General features: G+C 38.1%; 1 protein-coding gene across 1 annotated transcript in view; it reads left to right on the forward strand.

Moving 5' to 3' along the window:
- The window catches only part of CENPI (centromere protein I), a 99,392-nt gene that overhangs the window by 26,256 nt on the left and 58,540 nt on the right, over window positions 1-14,596 (forward strand). Inside the window, exons 7-8 of the mRNA XM_049766926.1 lie at window positions 9,537-9,585; window positions 9,841-9,887. Coding sequence (XP_049622883.1) covers window positions 9,537-9,585; window positions 9,841-9,887 — 96 coding nt within the window. The remainder of the gene's footprint in view (window positions 1-9,536; window positions 9,586-9,840; window positions 9,888-14,596) is intronic.

Genomic DNA, 14,596 nt, shown 5'->3' on the forward strand with positions numbered 1-14,596 from the left:
ATTTAAACACCTTGATTACATACATGATTGTGTTTGGGTTTCAGTCATGTAAAGAACACCCCCCATCACCAGTGCAACATTCCCATCACCAATGTCCCAAGTCTCCCTCCTCCCCACCCGACCCCCGCCTGTACTCTAAATAGGCTCTGCATTTCCCTCATACATTCTCATTATTAGGACAGTTCAAAATGTAGTTATTTCTCTAACTAAACTCATCACTCTTTGCGGTGAGCTTCCTGAGGTGAGCTGGAACTTCCAGCTCTTTTCTCTTTTGTGTCTGAAAATTAAAATTGCAAGAATGTCTTTCATTTTTTTTAAAACCCATAGATGAGTGAGACCATTCTGCGTTTTTCTCTCTCTCTGACTTATTTCACTCAGCATAATAGATTCCATGTACATCCATGTATAGGAAAATTTCATGACTTCATCTCTCCTGACAGCTGCATAATATTCCATTGTGTGTATGTACCACAGTTTCTTTAGCCATTCATCTGTTGAAGGGCATCTTGGTTGTTTCCAGAGTCTTGCTATGGTAAATAGTGCTGCAATGAATATAGGTGTAAGGAAGGGATTTTTGCATTGTATTTTTGTGTTCCTAGGGTATATTCCTAGGAGTGGTATAGCTGGATCGTATGGGAGCTCGATTTCCAGTTTTTGGAGGAATCTCCATATCGCTTTCCATAAAGGTTGAACTAGAAGGCATTCCCACCAGCAGTGGATAAGAGTTCCTTTCTCTCCAGATCCCCGCCAACACTGTTTATTCTCATTCTTTGTGATGTGTGCCATTCTCTGTGGCGTGAGGTGATATCTCATTGTTGTTTTGATTTGCATCTCCCTGATGATTAATAATGTGGAGCACTTTTTCATGTGTCTTTTGGCCATTTGTATTTCTTCTTTGTCAAAGTGTCTGTTCATTTCTTCTCCCTATTTTTTGGATGGGATTAGATGTTTTTTTCTTGTAAAGTTCTGTCAGTGCCTTGTATATTTTGGAGATTAGCCCCTTATCTAATGGGTATTGGGTGAATAGTTTCTCCCACTCAGTGGGTGGCTCTTGTATCCTGGGCACTATTTCCTTTGAGGTGCAGAAGCTTCTCAGCTTAATATATTCCCATCTGTTAATCTCTGCTTTCACTTGCTTGGAGAGTGCAGTTTCCTCCTTGAAGATGCCTGTAATGTCCTGGAGTGTTTTGCCTATGTGCTGTTCTATATATCTTATGGTTTTGGGGCTGATATCGAGGTCTTTAATCCATTTGGATTTTACCTTCGTACATGATGTTAGCTGGGGGTCTAAGTTCAATTTTTTGCAAGTGGCTATCCAATTGTGTCAACACCACTTGTTAAAGAGGCTTTCCCTGTTCCATTTAGGATTTCCTGCTCCTTTATTAAAATTTAGGTGATTGTATGTCTGGGGAACATTTTCTGAGTATTCAAGCCTATTCCACTGATCTGAGGGCCTGTGCGAGTACTTTCAGTACTTTATTATGGCAAGAGTGTGCAAACTTGTCTTGTGCCAGATCTTAGAGGAAAGTCTTTTAGGTTGTCCTCATTGAGTATATTTGTGATGGGCTAATGGCAAATGGCTTTGACACTGAGGAAGGTTTCTTCATTTCACATCTGATTGAGAGTTTTTATCATGAATAGGTACAGGACCTTGTCAAATGTTTTCTCTGCATCTGTTGATATGATCATATGATTTTCATTTCTTCTTTTGATGGAATATTGTGTTGATTGACTTTTATGTTAAACTGTCCTTGCATCTCTGGGCTGAATCTGACTTCATCATGTATGACCTCTTTGATGAACTGTTTGTTTTTATTTGCTAGTATTTTTTTGAGGATCTTTGTATCTATGTTTATCAAGGATAGAAGCCTTTCATTCTGTTTTAATATGGCTTCTTTGTCTGCTTTTGATATCAAGGTGATGTTACCTTTGTAGGAATGGTTTCAGAGTGTTTTTGTTTTAACAATTTTCTGGAATAGTCTGAAAAAGGAATGGCAGTAGGTCTTTAAAGATTTGAAAGAATTCACTATTGAATCCACCTGGGTCTGAGCTTTGGTTTTTAGGAAGCCTTCTGATTACCATTTCAATTTCTTGGATAGTGATAAGCCTGGTCAGTTATTCAACATTATTTTGGTTCAACCATGAGGTTATAAGAATACAAGTATTGTGGCCAGGGAGATAGCACAGCAGTAGGGCATTTGCCTTAGACATGCTGACCTGGGATGGACTTGGGTTTGATTCCTGGCATCCCATATGATCCCTCGAGCTGCCATGAGTGATTTCTGAGCACAGAGCCAGTAGTAACCTCTGAGCACTGCTGGGTGTGCCCCCCCAAAAAAGAGTACAAGTGTTGATCCATTTATTTTAGTTTCTGTAGTGCCATAAAGACTCTCAAAGTAATCTCTGATTACCATTTGAATTTCTATAATATCTGTTGTAACATCTTCCTGTTCATTTCTGATTGTGTCATTTGGGTTCTCTCTGATTCTTACCAGTCATTTATTGTTTTTTTTTAAGAGAAACAACTTTTGCTTTCATTTGCTTTTGATCATTTGGATTCTTTGCTGTTCATTAATTTCTCCTCTAATTAGTCCTATTTCCTTGCTCCTGTCTACTTTTACCTCATTTTGTTGCTCATTTTCCAATTTTTTTGTGGGGGCAGGCACACTGGATGATGCTAGGGGTTAGTACTGTTCTGTGCTCTGCCATTACTCCTTACAGGCTTTGGGGGACCATATGGGATGTCCAGGATTGAATCTGAGTGGGCCATGTGTAAGTCAAACACTCTTATACTGTACTATCGATAATCTCATTTTCTAATCTCTTAAGCTGTGCCATTATGTTATTTATGTAGGCCCTTTCTTCTTCATGAATCCTTGCAAAGCTATGAATTTTCCTTTTTTTTTTTTTTTTTTTTTTTTGGTTTTTGGATCACAACCGGCAGTGCTCAGGGGCTACTCCTGGTTCTATGCTTAGAAACTGCTCCTGGCAGGCTCGGGGGACCATATGGGATGCCGGGATTCGAACCACTGTCCTTCATGCAAGGCAAACACCCTGCCACTGTGCTATCTCTCTGGCCCCATGAATTTTAATTTTAATTTTAATACCACTTTTGTTGTGTTCCACAATTTCTGATAATTTGTGTCTTCATTCTCTTTTTATTCCAGGTATCTTTTGATTCCCTCTTTGCCTTCCTCTTTTACCCACTGGTTAGTTAGTAGTGAGCTGTTTAATTTCCACATATTAAAATTACTTCTTTTTGTTTATGATTTCACTTCTATTTTTAGTTCATCATGGTCTGAGAAGATAGCTATCACAATTTCTATCCTCTTGATTTTATAGAGGTATTTTTTGTGGCCCAACATGGAGTCTGTCTTGGAGATTGTCCCATATGCATTGGAGGAGAATGTATTACCAGTTTTGGGGGCATAAAAAGATATATATACACATATATATAATATTCCTAATTATATTATACCACTAATACCCCTCTCTTACATTACTTCTTTCAAAACCATAATATCCTTGTTGAGATTTAGCCTGGATAATATATCAAAATATACAGAGCAGTATTAAAAGTCTTCAACCATTATTGTTACTATTGATTTCTTCCTTAATGTGTGTTAGCAGTTACTTTAAGATTTTGCTGGCCTAAGTTTTGGATGTGTATATGTTTATGAGTGTGATTTCCTGATGTACATATCCCTTGATTACTAAGAAATGACCTTTCTTTAATACCTTTTTGAGACTTAATTTGATATCTAATATGGTATGGCCACCTCAGCCCTTTTGTTTTTGTTTTTGTTTTGGGGCCACACCCGGTGACACTCAGGGTTTACTCCTGACTATGGGCTCAGAAATTGCTCCTGGCCTGAGGGACTGTATGGGATGCTGTGGTTTGTCCTTGGATAGCACATGCAAGGCAAACACCCTACCATTTGCACCACCGCTCTGGCCCTCACCTCAGCCTTTTTAAGGAAATTGTTTGCTTGAAAACTTGTCTTCAAAATTTTGAGTATAAGTTTGTTCTGGCTAATCAAATGTGTTTCTTGAAAGCAGCAAAATGTTGGATTCAATTTTGTTATCTATTTTGCCATTTTATTTCTTAATTGGTGCTTTTCATCTGTGTTGAGAGAAGTTATTGTCACGGTATTTTCTGCCATCTTTTTGTAGAATTTTTTTGTCTTTGTGGGTTTGTCTTGCCTTTATGTACTTTGTAGATTTTTTAATGTTTATTTTGAGTCTGTATAGTTTCTGAGATATTTTTTATCCATGAATTGTAAAACCTGAATGAATGTCTACATAGGTGAAATAATCCTGGTGTGGTATTCATTTCATTTGAGGTTTTCTTTACTATCTCCTACCAAGGGTTTTAGGACCCAGAGAGTTGCTTGTGATAAATTTGCTGTAAATATTAAGGATGCTCCTTTGTATGTATTTTCCTCTTTTTTTGATCTTTCTGCTTTCAGTAATCTGTCTGTTTTTTATCATTGTGACTAGGATGTTCTTTGGGTACTTTTATTTGGGTCTCTTTAAGTGGTACTCTTCAGCCTCCAGGATATGCGTGCATGCACTCTTTAGCTCTGGGAACATCTCAGCAATGATGGCCTTGATCATTATTTCTTCAGAGGGGTTTTCTTCCTGTCTCTCCGGGACCCCAATGATTGTATGTTATTTCTGTTGAGTTTATCTCACAGTTCTATTGTCATCCTTCATTTAGTTTTTAGAACTTTTTATCTTTTTGTTTATTTTAATATGCTCCCATCTTCTGCTATTGTCTAGAGGTATTATGAAGCTCATCTTCAAGTATATTAATTCTGTCCTCTGCTTTTATTCTGCTCTTGAGGCTTTTCAGTGAGTTTCATTTCACCTAACAACTTTTTTAGTTTTATCATTCCTGTTTGAAGTTGTTGTTGTTTTATTTTTTGGACCACACCTGGTGACGCTTAGAAATCACTCCTGGTTTGGGGGGGACCATATGGGACACCAGGGATCAAACTGAGGTCTGTCTTGGCTCAGCCGTGCACAAGGCAAATGCCCTACCACTGCGCTACTGCAGTAGGTTTTTTTTTTTCATTTCTTCTCTCATTTCTTCTTTGGTTTTGTTAGCTTTTCTTTACATTGTTTCTTCGAGCCTCTTGAACATACTCAAATTTCCTTTTCAAAATCATTACCCAAAAGGCAATATAGATGGCTGATACTAGTTTGATTTTCAGAACTAACTACCACCTTCATACACTAAGCATGGTAGGCTTCTGTGCTTTACGATTATGATGCTTTACTATAGTGACCTTTGTAGTGTGATGGTGGTTTTTTTTTTAATATAATTTTTATTTTGATCATAGTGGCTTACATATTGTTGACAATAATATTTTAGGTACATATTTACATAAAATCAGGGGGGATTCCCATCACCAAATTGTCCTCCCTACACCTCCGTTTTTGTCCTACCTCCCATATTCTCTTCCCTCACCCCCAGGGTTGCTAGAATATGTGGTCTCCTCTGTATCTAGCCTACTACTTAGTAGTCTTGCACCTGTTTGGTCCTGTGCCTCCCTTATTTCCCCCTCTAACTGGGGGGGCAGGACTAGTTAGTTCAAGTTACGTGGTTTTGTTTGAAGGAGAGAAAAGTGGTAGGGCTAATTGAGTAGATGAAATGTGTGGCTGTGCAGTGAAGGAGAGCTCCCACTATCTTCTTGTGTCCCACTGACCTGGGGTGAAAATTTCTCTATCTGCCTCAGTTTCTTGCAATTGTGAAGCTGGGCAGGAGCCTAACTGGGGTGGCTGAAAGACCATTACCCTTGTGTTTCCATCAGTGCATACAGATCTGGATGGAAATGATTCTTCAGACTCAGAAGAGTCTTCTTATGGTCTTTCGGTCTGCCTCAGTTTCTTGGGGCTGTGTGGCTGGAAGACACCTTCCCTTTTCCTGGAGCTCCTTTTATCCTCAGGCTGACTGACCTCTGGTGAAAATGCTTTTTCTGAGTGAGTATCCTGCTGCCAGTTTGTCTTTTTTTTTTTTTTTTTGGTTTTTGGGTCACACCCAGCAGCACTCAGGGGTTACTCCTGGCTTTATGCTCAGAAATCGCTCCTGGCAGGCTCAGGGGACCATATGGGATGCTGGCATTCGAACCACCGTCCTTCCACATGCAAGGCAAATGCCTTACCTCCATGCTATCTCTCCAGCCCCTGCCAGTCTGCCTTTAATGATTTCTTTGTGCTTTCACTTGGAGAATTATTTACTTTTATAATGTTTATTGATATATTAGAAATGAATTCAGGTATCTTCCTACATTTTGGAAGAAATACCATAGTTGGGCTGTTATTTTTATAAAATCTAAATTTTGATTAAAGGTTACTACAAATTTTGAATTTTCTAAGTGATCTTTTTTTTCTGATTCTTACTTCCTATACCTCTTATTTGGGAAGACATATAATATCTGTGTTTTCTTTTACTGTTCTGTATTAAATTTTGACAATTTCACATTTCTTACTATTTTTATTTTATAGAAAACTATTTTTGGCAGCTGGAGCAATAGTATGGGGAATATGGTTCTTGCCTTGCAATGTGGTCTAGACAAGCATGATTCCAGAGTGCAGAGCTAGGAGTAAGTCCTAAGCACTACTGGGTGTGCTCTCCCCCCCAAAAAAATCCACTCACAAAAACTGAAAAGTTACTTTAAAATAAAATGTCATTGATATGGGTCAGAGAGATAATATAGGTATTAAGCTGCATACTTTGTATGCAGCTAATCCCCAGTTCTATATCCAGTAACACATAGTCCTCTGATCATGTCAGGTACAGCATGGAAGTCCCTAAGTATTGCAGGGTGTGACCGTGGACACCCCTGAATCTTCTGGAATAGCCCGGCTCATCCCTGACACTACAAGACCTGAGCAGTGCTACATCCTTGAGCCCTAGGCATTGAACTGCAGGCATGATTGGCTCAGAATTACTGTTAGAGTTATTTATTAACATTTATGTTAATATTATTTAAAATTTATGTTAATACTTTTATTATTATTATTTTAGTCAATTAAAATTTTATTTAATTTTCTAAAATTTTTTCAGCCCTATCCAGATATGTTCAGGTCTTACTTCTGGTTCTGTGCTCAGAGATCACTTATGGCAGGGCTCAGGGGACCCTCTGGGGTGCTGATGATAGAACCCATTTGGCTATGTTCCAAGGCAAGCTCTCTACCTACTCAAGTCCCTAAAATGATTTTTCTGAAAGTCAGAATTTTAACCTTCATTTTGAATGATACAAGGGATTTCACATGTTTTAACTCTAATCATAGTTCTCCTAGATCATTACTATTGCCTAATTATAACACTTAATCGTCACTTTCCATATATATGCATAGACAGTATTATCTTTACAATGATGCTTTTTTTAGATTTGCCTGCATACTTAATATTTTGTTCATATATTTGTTTTGTATTTAGATCTTCAATCTGAAATTCTTTTCTTTTGTCTAGGAAATTATTTTTAAGAATATTGTATTAGGGTCCAGAGTGATAATACAGTGTGTAGAGCGTTTCCCTGGCATGTAGCTTACCCAAATTTATCCACCGGCATTCCATATGGTCCTCGTCATAATGCCAGAAGTAATTCTTTTCTTTTCTTTTTTTTTTTGGTTTTTGGGTCACACCCGGCGGTGCTCAGGGGTTACTCCTGGCTGTCTGCTCAGAAATAGCTCCTGGCAGGCACGGGGGACCATATGGGGCACCGGGATTCGAACCAACCACCTTTGGTCCTGGATCGGCTGCTTGCAAGGCAAAGGCCGCTGTGCTATCTCTCCGGGCCCCAGAAGTAATTTTTAAGCACAGCTATAGAACTAGCTCTGTGTGCCTCCCACCAAAAAGAAATATTTGGTAGGAGTCACACCTGGCAGTGCACAAGTGTTACTCCTGGCTCTGTGCTCAGAAATCACTGTTGGCTATCTGGGGTTTTGGGATGCCAAGGATCATACCTGGGTCAGCCGTGTGGAAGGCAAACACCCTACCCAGTGTGCTATTCCTCTGGCCCCCAAATAATATATTTTTAACTTGGGTCTTTGGATGATAATCTATTTTAAAATGTCCTTATTATGCCCTTATTTTTAAATTTTTGTTTTGCTGTATGTGGAATACTAGACTGACATAAATATCTCAGGACATTTAAAAGTAATATTCCATACTTTTCTATAGATGTTGATCAGTCTGATTTAATCTCATTTCTTTTCTGTCTGGCAACTAAAAATACCTTAATTGAGATACTATTCACATACTATAGTCTACTCAAAGAACATGATTCACAGTAGTAAGTTTTTAGTATGTTCAGATACTATGAATATAGTCAATTTTTTGCCATACCTGACAGTGCTCAGGTGTCACTTCTTCAGTTCTAGAGATCAGAGAAACATGGAGTGCAGGGTTTCAAATTCAAGTCAGCTGCTTGCAAGATAGGTATCTTACCTGTTGTACTATATGTCTGTACCCATATTTCAGTTATTTTGGGAGCATATTTAGTAGTAGAATTGCTGTATCATTTGGTAATTCTTTTTTTGTTTGTTTTTGTTTTTGGGCCACACCTGGCGGTGCTCAGGGGTTACTCCTGGCTCTCTGCTCAGAAATAGCTCCTGGCAGGCACAGGGGACCATATGGGACACCGGGATTCGAACCAACCACCTTTGGTCCTGTATCGGCTGCTTGCAAGGCAAACGCCACTGTGCTATCTCTCCGGGCCCTCATTTGGTAATTCTATTTTTAGCATTTGAGGAGCCATCAGACTTTTCCACACTGACATAAAAGGGTTCCAGTTTCATGACATGTACACTTTTCATTCTAGTGGTAGTGTATGAGAATTTCATTTTCATCATGTTATTGGCAACACTTTATTTATATGTTCATTTTTTGCAATGCCAACACTTGAATCTTACACATGATGCAAGGCAAGTGCAGCCAAGCTACATCCCTGCTCCTAATTGATTTCAGATATCTAGGTTATGTGACATATTTCATTATGGTTTTGATTTGCACTTCTTTAATGGTTATGATATTGAGCATCTTTTTATATTCTCATCAACCATTGATATATTGTCTTTAGTGTACTAGCTTTTCAAAATCTTCACTCAGGGTGGTGGAGTGATAGTTTAGTGAGTAGGGCATTTGCCCTGGATTTGTGCTCAGGGACCACTCCTGGCAGTGCTTGGGGGACCCTATATGGTGCCAGAGAAAGAGCAGGTATTGATGGCATACAAGACAAGTGTCTTAATCTCTGTACTATCATTCTGGTCTTAAGTTTGTAGGAACAGAAAAAAATTCTGGTTTTCAAGTTGCAGTATTTTGTATAAATTACATGAAAATGGAATGCAAACTAAATTATTGTATTAAAGTCACTTCTGTATTATGTGAAAGAAACTTTGTGAACCTGTTGTTCAGTTCAAAAAAGTCTTGAATTTTTTTTGTTTAAACAGTGAAAGGCTGACTATGTGTCAAATTACTGTGCTTAAAGTATATTGGCATTTACCTTTTAATTTTTTTGTCTTAACAGTGCCCTTATGTCTGCCATTTTTTATATTTACTTACCAAAAAGGAACACGGTAAGTATTTTCATTTGGGTTGTGATGTATTAATTCTGTAGGATTAACATTTGTGTATGAAGTTGAATTAACAGTATAATGAGAGATTTTGCAATATCTGCTTTTTAGTACTTTTATCAAATTATCATAATGCCTTACCTAAATGGAATATTTGTTACTGATATGTTATCAAAAGAAGCTATATGAACTATGAGTCATATGATTCCTTTTTATTCTATCCAGATACATAATACTTTTTTTAAAAACCTTTTCTAGTTAAACCATTTCGTGTGCGGAAATTACTTAGTCTTCAGGCCAAAATGGTGAGTACCCCCCAAAAAAACAAAACCCTAACACTGGTTAATGTACTATGTGCTGGGTAATTGAAATATTCTTTTGGACATGTAAAGCCCATGGGGACATCGTGTTCAAGTAATTTATAGCCTCTGTTGATGAGTCATCAGAATTTTAAAAGTGAGAATTGTCTCAGGGTCAACACAGAGTATTCACAAACTGAACAGTAATTTTAAGTCATAAATAGGATTTATGTAGATTGTAGAGAAGGATACTCCTGGCAGAGAAAAAAAACATAAGCAAAGCATGGTTGTTAAATAGTAGAAGCTGTTTACGGAACTGGGTTGCATAGTTGGAAAGTGAGTGTGAGAGAATGATAAAAATGAGGGTGTATGTGATTTAGGAAAGTGTTTTTTAATTTCTTTATTTTATTTTTTGGTTTTTGGGTCACACCCAGCTGCGCTCAGGGGGTCCTCCTGGCTCTATGCTCAGAAATCGCTCCTGGTAGGCTCAGGGGACCATATGGGATACCGGGATTTGAACCACTGACCTTCTGTATGCAAGGCAAACACCTTACCTCCATGCTATCTCTCCGACCCCGAATCTTTTAATTTCTTAAATTTTAGGATATTCCCTGATTCTCATCCCTTCTTATAGCGTTCTTACATTGTTATTTCTAGTAGACCTATTAGGTTACATAAGCATATGAAGCTTTCAGTTTAAAACAAAAGAGAGATTTAGTGCCTTTAATGGCCAAAACCTTCAAAACTTTACTAAAGGCTTTTAAATTCATTAAAAATACAAACACAGGGGCCGGAGAGATAGCACAGCAGTGTTTGCCTTGCAAGCAGCCGACCCAGGACCTAAGGTGGTTGGTTCGAATCCCCGGTGTCCCATATGGTCCCCCATGCCTGCCAGGAGCTATTTCTGAGCAGAAAGCCAGGAGTAACCCCTGAGCACCACCGGATGTGGTCCAAAAACCAAAATAAAATTCAAAAACAAACAAAAACAAGCCTGTCCCAAGACAGGCAAGGGGTGGAGAAGGAGGGAAACAGGCAATATTGGTGGCAGGAAAGTTATACTGCTGAAGGGTAGTATACATTTGAAGAATGAAATCCAACTATGAACATTTTTATAACCATAGTGCTTAGATAAATTATTAAAAACACAAACACATGCACATTTCTAGCTTTCTAATGTGACATTTTCTGTTATTGTAGTTCAATGATTGTTTCTTTTTATAGTTTTCTGTTTTGGTTCCTGGATACAATATGTTCTCTAACCTCATTGAGGATATGAATGATGTTTTTGCCCAAATTGAATTCTTTTTCACATTACTAGAACTTTTTCATTTTCCCACATAACAGCAAAACATATCAATGGCATAATTCTTAGCAAAATCAAAACCATATTATTTTTTTATTAACTAAAGCTAATATATGTTTTAGTTTAAAAATAAATGTGCTCAGAGTAGAGTGGGTAGGGTACTTGCCTTTTATGCAACTAGATTGGGTTCCAGCATCCCATAAGGTCCTCTGAACACCACCAGGAATAATTATTGAATGCAGAGCCAGGCGTAAACCCTGAACATCAGTTGGTGTGACACTCCCCAAAAAAACACCCCAATAACTAAAAGGTGAGGAGGTAGCTCAAAAACTTGATGGCTTTCTTTGTGTACAAAAGGCCCTGGATAGATCTCTGGCATAAAAATAACCCCAAGCACTGCTGGGAGTGACTTTTGAACATCATATAGGAATCGCCTCTTAGCACTGTTTGGTGTGCTGCCCGCAAAACAATAATTTACTGTGTTATTGTGAGGATTTTAAAACCCAGTCATTACTTGTGTGCCTCCATTATTAATTATTTATAGTTTAATATTAAACCTTTCTGTTATCAACACCTATTTATAAAGAACATTCACAACATTGTTTCTATTTTCTCACATTTCTTCAATTTGTCTATTTTATGGTGGAGACTTTTCTCAAATCTTGGTAAAGTTTGTCCATAAATCTTGGTATAGTTTGTCCATAGTTAACAGTAAAGTTCTAAAATGGTGTTTGGAAACTTATGTATTACTTATGTATTACTTAGACTTGTTTTATTATAGAATCTGGTTTTTCACTGGAATGCTCCCCCCATTATTATATAACTTTATAGTAAGGAATTCTGTTTCTTACCCTAGAAGGTGATGTATTAGTCTGACTTCTCCAGAAAAAAATAGAGCCAATAGGATGTGTGTTTGGAATAAACTGATTTGATTGTGGGTGTTGGCAAGTCCAAAATCTACAGTATGAGCCAGCAGGTTAGAGACCTTGAAGAGCTGATGCCAAGTGCCAAGGTATTTCACAGGAAAATTCTCAATTTCTATTGGGAAATCCTTGTGTTTTTGTTTTATATAGGTCCTCAACTAATTGAGGTCCATCCATATTCTAGAAGGTAACCTGGTTTACTTGAAGTCAATCTATTTAATCATCTAAGGCACCCTCACAAAATCATTCAGAATAATTATCGACAAGATAATTATGTCCCAGACAAATTTAAACCAAATAACCAACGTAGGGTTTTTTTGCATATCAGTACTGTAAGATATGGAAAGAATCTGGGAAAGCTCCTTCTGCTGTGCCAGATGTTTCAGTACATATTCAGAGTAAAACTCTAATGTTTACCAATTCAGTTAAGGAATTTTGGGTCTGACTCCTGTTTTCTGCCTTTTTATATTCCACTCTTCAGAGCAAAGGTTTGCAAATTCCCCACCTTTGTAAAAGTCCTTAAGTTTCTTCTCTTGAGACCTTACCTTTGTTTTGTTTTCTCTGTTTTACTGAGTTGGTTACTAAATATTTATTATTTAGTAACATCTTTATTGCAAAATTACGTTGCAAAAATTTGCAAAATCCTTTATTGCAGAATTACATTGACATGTCTCATTTGTCCTTCAGCTGTTTGCTGTCTTTGAACTTGTGCTTTGTCTTTTTTATTCCTTTACTTTTAGTTTTGGAATACTCAGTTCAATGCATTATTCAATACCATGTTTAACTAGAAATTTCTCCTATAAATTTCTGGGGGGTGAGGTATTTGAAATAGTACCCAGTGGGTCGGTGGGCCACTTTTACCTAAGCAGACTGTATTTTTCAATGTGAACACCCATGGATGCAGTGTTTCTCAGGCCCTGCAATGTCAGGAACCAACAGTGCCACACCTGGATTATACCTGTGCTGTTGGGGCGTGAGGTGTGGAAGAATCTTACTTGACAAGAATAGATTTTGTTAATTTGAAAATTGTTCCAAAGACCTTGCCAGTAATAAATGTTTTATAAAAGCATCCAACTCTTAATAGTAATTTTAAATATCAGTGCCATAAGCCTTAATACTTCCTAAATTAAATTATAATAAATTAAAACATATAACTAATAAAGCCATTTTAATATTTATTTATATATTACAATTCCAGAGATCAGGAGCTATTTCAGCCTTAGAGAAACTGGATTATTGTGTTTTTCACAATCTGTTTAAAATAGATGTTCTCTCTCTCTCTCTCTCTTTTTTTTTTTTTGTTTTCGGGGCACACTCGGTGATGCTCAGGCGTTACTCCTGGCTATGTGCTCAGAAATTACTCTTGGCTTGAGGGACCATATGGGACGCCTGGAGAATCTGACCATGGTCCATCCTAGGCTAGCTAGTGTGCACAAGGCAGATAGATGCCTTATGGCTTGCACCACCGCTCTGACCCTCCTTTCTTTCTTTCTTTCTTTCTTTCTTTCTTTCTTTCTTTCTTTCTTTCTTTCTTTCTTTCTTTCTTTCTTTCTTTCTTTCTTTCTTTCTTTCTTTCTTTCTTTCTTTCTTTCTTTCTTTCTTTCTTTCTTTCTTTCTTTCTTTCTTTCTTTCTTTCTTTCTTTCTTTCTTTCTTTCTTCCTTCCTTCCTTCCTTCCTTCCTTCCTTCCTTCCTTCCTTCCTTCCTTCTCTTCCTTCCTTCCTTCTCTTCCTTCCTTCCTTCCTTCCTTCCTTCCTTCCTTCCTTCCTTCCTTCCTTCCTTCCTTCCTTCCTTCCTTCCTTCCTTCCTTCCTTCCTTCCTTCCTTTCTTTCTTTCTTCCCTTCCCTTCCTTCCTTCCCTTCCCTTCCCTTCCCCTCCCCTCCCCTCCCCTCCCCTCCCCTCCCCTCCCCTTCCCCTTCCCCTCCCCTCCCCTCCCCTTCCCCTTCCCCTTCCCTTCCCCCTTCCCCTTCCCCTTCCCCTTCCCCTTCCCCTTCCCTTCCCCGTCCCCTTCCCCTCCCCTCCCCTTCCCCTTCCCTTCCCTTTTCTTTTCTTTTCTTTTCTTTTCTTTTCTTGGTTTTGGGGCCACACCCAGCAGTAGTCAGTTATTACTCCTGGCTCTATGCTCAGAAATTGTTCCTGGCAGTCTTGCGACCATATGAGGTAAAGGAGATCAAAACCTGGTCAGCTACATACAAGGCAAATACCCTACCTTCTGTTGTATTGCTCCAGGCACCAGAATACTGTTAAGCCCTGTTTTCTACTTCCTTACATTATGCTGTATTTTATCCAGTGACATATGATGAAACAACTTCTTTATAGCATTAGAATTAATTTTAAGGATAAGCTTTTTCAGGATAATATGTATGTATTAAATAGTTACTTCACAGAAATGACTTTTTATTGTGTATTTTTGCATGTTTACTTTTTGGGCTACACTTGGCATTGCTCAGAGCTTACTTCTGGCTCTGATCAGATATCACTCCTGGTACTG

Source organism: Suncus etruscus, chromosome X (assembly GCF_024139225.1).
Source record: "Suncus etruscus isolate mSunEtr1 chromosome X, mSunEtr1.pri.cur, whole genome shotgun sequence".
Taxonomy (NCBI): Eukaryota; Metazoa; Chordata; class Mammalia; order Eulipotyphla; family Soricidae; genus Suncus; species Suncus etruscus.